The sequence below is a fragment of the Triticum urartu genome, unplaced genomic scaffold (assembly GCF_003073215.2).
Source record: "Triticum urartu cultivar G1812 unplaced genomic scaffold, Tu2.1 TuUngrouped_contig_6223, whole genome shotgun sequence".
In the NCBI taxonomy this organism is placed as follows: Eukaryota; Viridiplantae; Streptophyta; class Magnoliopsida; order Poales; family Poaceae; genus Triticum; species Triticum urartu.
Window position 1 is genome coordinate 1 of NW_024116966.1, and position 5,202 is coordinate 5,202.

Genomic DNA, 5,202 nt, shown 5'->3' on the forward strand with positions numbered 1-5,202 from the left:
CCCACCTCACCCCAACCCCTTCTCTTAGTTCCTCCCAACAATTTGTAGGTCTCGTTCCCCGTTCCACTTGCTTGCTGATCCCGGCGCTAACTCGTTGCCTCACCAATCTACTCAGGAGCCGCTTTTTTGGAGGCCGTGCGCTCCGTCTGCCTGGCCGGCGACAAACCCTCGACCCCCACTGAGTACGGAACTCATCGCTCGTAAAGTAGTTTAGTCTCCTGACACCTGCTGTTCAGCACGATACTTATACTAATCTGCGAATTATTCAGTGTGGAAAGCTCTATACTCTCTCGATTCCTTTACCAGAGCTAATTCGCTTGCTAATTGATATATGGTTTACTTTATTTTGTCGGGCAAATTTGATTGAATGATTCACCTTTCTGTGTCATCTCATAGGACGGACACTAGTCTGTAATTATCTGTTTTGATACTTAGAAAGACGAAGGAACTGATCTATATACTTTAACTCATATTCTGATTCCATTTCCGCATCATGATAGTGACATATGTGTATATGCTTCTATTTTTCCCAGTTCAGTCATATAATACTGCATCCGCACATGTTTCCGTCTTCTTATTGTTCATTTCAGTTTCAAGAGGAGGAGCAGTATTTTTTTAGCTTGCTCAAATTAGTAGATTGTTGTTCAACGAATGGGTGGGATACAAAATGAAAGGGGGGCAGTAAGTTCAGTACATCCCAATATTACAATGTACCAAACTAATAGGGAAGTCATGCCACAATTTATTATTACAGAAGTATTGAGTGATTGTGTTCACATCTGTGTCAATATCATATCGGAGTAACACCAAAATAAATACGCCTGAACATGAAGGAAGACTAAAGTGTTGCTCCTCTTTCTTCAAACATATAATCTGGTATCTTCGTAATTGTGATGCACTGCAGTTTCACCTTCTATGAGTACTGCTACCTCCTTTCCGGTTATAAGGCTTGCGTGTATCTCTAGGTTGACAAATGGACCAACGTAATGCAAGTTATATCGTAAAAAATATATCATTAGAAACTTCAAATCGTATACTTTCTAATGGTATTAATTTTAGACTATATAATTCATCTTATGTTGGTCAAATTATAAGTCAAGGGATACGCACAAGCCTTATAAACCGGAAATGAGGCAGTAGCATTCTAGTGGCAAGAAAGTCATCTTCCATCATGCCCCCTAGCCTTGTCTTAATGATCTTTGAACGGGAAAGCACTCGTTCAACTTTTGGTATTGAAACCCATAGACCATAGTAACAAGCAAACAAAGCATCTACCAATCAAGTACATATGTGAATGTGCAAGTATGTTACAAACATTCTTATTCCACTCTTCCACTGAATGAATATTTCGTGTAATCTTATGTGAGAAGTATTTGCTGAGTTTGACATGGGAATTATTTATGTAAATCTTTTACTTCTGGAAGGAGAATGTACGATGCTGTCTTTCAGATCTTTCAAAGCAGCAGCTCTTTGGAGCTAACCATTGCAAGTTTCCATCTCTTAATGGAGCTGGGCAAGGTGAAATGTTCTCTACCCCTTTCTCTCTCTTTCTGCCACCTTCGTGCAAGTTGACATGCCCCTTGTCCCTCCATTTGTCTATCATGGTACTTTTGACAATGGGGAGATAGATTCTGGCCTGCTATGTTAGCCATTCTCATTCATATCCGTTAGCAGAGAAAAGCCACTGATTCGGCAATGTTTCTTTTTGTTGTGTAGCATGACTAATATTCACTTAACTACCCAAGCAGTGCTCCTTTTGTGGTTTAGGGGAGCTCCATTTTATCATTACTATACTACACTGATATACCACTAAACTGTAACATGTAAAAACCTATATGCTGTTAAGTTAGTATATTGTCATTTCATGGCTCATCTCATTTTGTGTGCTTTTGATGTTAACTTGCAGCAATATCCAAGAGTATATTTGACAAATTCTGGTTCCCATCCAACTATAGTTATAGTTAAAGAGGTAAAGGGTGACATAATGTATTAGATGTTTTTTCAACAAACTATGTACTGTTGTATGTTTTATACTTCTATATTGAATTTAAAAATCTAACATGCATAACTAATTTCCCATTTTCCAGTCATGGTCACCATTTCTCCTTGGCAACAATGTAGCTTCTGGTGAGCTTGGGAGAAACACCAGTCGCTCAGATCACCTCTTTGATTCTTTGGTAAGCTGGTATTAGTGTGCTACATTATTTTCTTATGCTGTATTCATATTTGCAAATTCTGTTTTCCTGCTTATGATCATATTCGTCTTGAGTTTCCTGCTCTTATTGGACCAAGAAGCATATCCTCACTGTATGTTCTTGGGGCCTGGGTATTTTAGCCTACATTATGCCTTTACAGGTTTTCTTCCTAGCCACTTGATTACTTGAGTTCCTTGAAGACTACTTTTTACTGTTGTATTATATGTTGGTAAATATTTTAAGTGGGAATTAGGAACTGTCTTTTGGATGTTAAAGACTATTTTGCAATACTTATTATCATAGTATTTGGCTTCCTCATTTTTCTGTGTCAGGAAGTATCTGATTCAGTTTTACCCTTCTTTAGAGATTTTCTTTGTTGACCGAAGCTATGGTTGAAGCATCGAATGACACAGGTGCTAATAATGGGCTTAAGGTAAATCCCTGATGGTCTCTAACTCCAGAGAATATTGGAAAAGTCAACTTCTCAAACTTAAACTTCCATGAATGTCCACTTTTAAGTCACAAACTCAACTGTCTGAGTTGCGACTTGAACTATCCTGTCCATTTTTCAATCACAGGTGGTTTCAGTTGACGCAGATGCCACATGTACGCACATCAGTACCATGTCACTACCATGTCATTTAACAGATCAGTTCAAGTTGACTGGATGGATGAGTCTAGGTTAAACCACCGAAAGAGGCCTACCCCTGATCCACTTATCCTCCCAGAATCTAATAGATTTGCCATTCCCCACACTAAATGATCCAAACTGAACAAATTTATCCTTAACTTTCATGAGGCCCTTCCAAAAGTGAGAGTCCATTGGTTTGGCTTTAATCGCCATGAGTGATTTTTGCCCCAAATACTTACTTCATAGGAGTGACTGCTAAATTTCATCCTTGCTTAGCAGCTTAAACAACCATTTACTCATAAGTACATAATTTTTTACTAGTAATTTATGAATCCTGAGGCCACCCTGGTCTTTAGGGGTACAGAAAGAATTCCCATCGTGCTAAACGATCCTTTCTCTTGTGCTTCTGGAGAAAAATCCTGCTTGTTGTCTCCAAAATGGCAACAAAAAAGTTTGTGTTCTTTAACTAAGTCTGAAACGTGACTATGTTTAGCCAGGTCCCCGCAAAAAAAAACTAAGTCTGAAACGTGACTATGTTTAGCCAGGTCCCCGCAAAAAAAAAACTAAGTCTGAAACGTGACTATGTTTAGCCAGGTCCCTAAAACTCTTGCTATTCCAAAAAATCCCTCTCATTTCTTACTATTCTTTCATTTTGAGAACCGCCAAAGTAAATGATACCTAATAAAGATTGTAGAGTAGTATGCGGGAGAGAAAATGCACCTTAGGTGCTCTCATTCCATCGGCAGCAATATATATGGTACAATGTACAGAGGCGCAATGGCGCTCGAGAAGAGAGGAGAGAGTGGGCGACGTGCGCAGTGGGGGGCAGATCGTGTGCATGTACGTGGGTGAGCACGTACGTGCATGGGATCGCCATGCAACTGTCAACAAAGATAACCTGAGGGTGTACCTCAAATTAGGAAGGGTTACACTACGAGTTTTTCTGTTCTGGTATCGCATTCCTTGGCAGTACTATAGAAACTTTGCATCTATAATATACATTTCTTTGTCTGTTGTTGAGATTTGAAGCTTGTTCTGTTCTGTAATTTAGCATATAGAGAACATGGTGCTGTTCCAATATCTCGTTCGCACACTTGAGGCTGATTTTGTACCTCGTCATATTGCATATAAAGGTAAAAGTGCCTGTCAACTTAACTGTTTTACATTCCTGTGTATAAGACAATATATTCTTAAACATTCTTGTGATTTTGTTGCAGAGTCATTAGACTGGGTGATTATCAGGGAATCTGTTTTAAGCGTGCTTCTGGTAAGACCTACCTACATCTGTAATTTATAAAAAGTAGCTTAGCTTTCTGGGCTAAAACTTTGTTTGTTGTTTCTTTGCCTCGTCATATTTTGTTGAAGATTTTTTTTTACCACTGACATAGTCACAGTTACGTGAAAGTATTGCAACGTCTGCGTTATTTTATGACATTTTTGGAATCCCTAATATTCATTAACAGGGATCGCGAAAACTGGTATTCAAAATGTTTGTCAAGAACTGCATATCCCTTCTGAACCAACATCAGCGGGAAGTTGAAGATGACATATCTTCTAAATCAGCATCTGATTTAGATTCTTCCTTAACCTTTTCATTGCTTGAGTTTGAAAGAGAAGCGCTTATATCCGTGAAAAAACTTTTCATTATGGTGAGCTATATCATAGTGTTTTTGATCATACACAGATTGTGTGAAGTGCAGATGCTAACTATTTCAGTTTTTTTTGTAGGTTATAAACCTTGACTTGATTAGGAAAGAAGCAGACAAATTGGGCCTGACTTCAAGGGCTGATGGCCTCAGGTTTGGTTCTTAGTTTCATTTTCTTAAGAATGTAACCATTGTGCCTGACATTCCATTTCCTTCTCTGTAGGAATCCTATCCTGGAAGTTATTCTAGAGGAGCTAACTTACAACACAATCTACTTATCCCCATTTCTTTTGGTAACTGCAAACCACTGCATCCTTCTGGCCTCTTACTCATTTTTCATGGATATCTTAATGTTATCATAATGTTGAACTTGCACGAGAAACTGAATGGGTGGTTCATTGTAAACCCACTCAAAGTTCCTAGTAAAGCTTGTCTGAATGCTTACCAATTTTCACTTTGTTATGAGTTCGCTTGATGCCAGCTAAAGATAGGAAATAAAGACAACATACTAAATTAGAATAGCTGACTTTACTTGAAATCTAGTAGTACTCTAATGTTCTGTTAATTCTTCAATCAGTAATCCGCACATGTGCTGGATTTTCCCCAGGAAAGGAAATGTGCACAACCCTTAAGCTTCCGCGTAATAGTTGTTGAGATAGAAGAATAAGATGTCTCCGTAGCTTTATAGTAACCGCACAGTCAAGCATAATGCCAGTTAAATTAGCTTTCG

At 38.5% G+C, this 5,202-nt stretch overlaps 1 protein-coding gene across 1 annotated transcript; it reads left to right on the forward strand.

The window, feature by feature from the left end:
• Nucleotides 1-115: 115 nt before the first annotated feature.
• On the forward strand, nt 116-4,855 carry LOC125530316 (negative regulator of systemic acquired resistance SNI1-like; the record flags this gene model as incomplete). Its single annotated transcript, XM_048694713.1, has 10 exons — nt 116-182; nt 1,425-1,518; nt 1,907-1,969; nt 2,088-2,177; nt 2,560-2,628; nt 3,878-3,959; nt 4,044-4,093; nt 4,290-4,475; nt 4,555-4,625; nt 4,696-4,855. Coding segments are annotated over 10 exons (911 nt in total), but the record flags the coding sequence as incomplete, so codon positions are not given.
• Between the last annotated feature and the right edge of the window lie 347 nt (nt 4,856-5,202).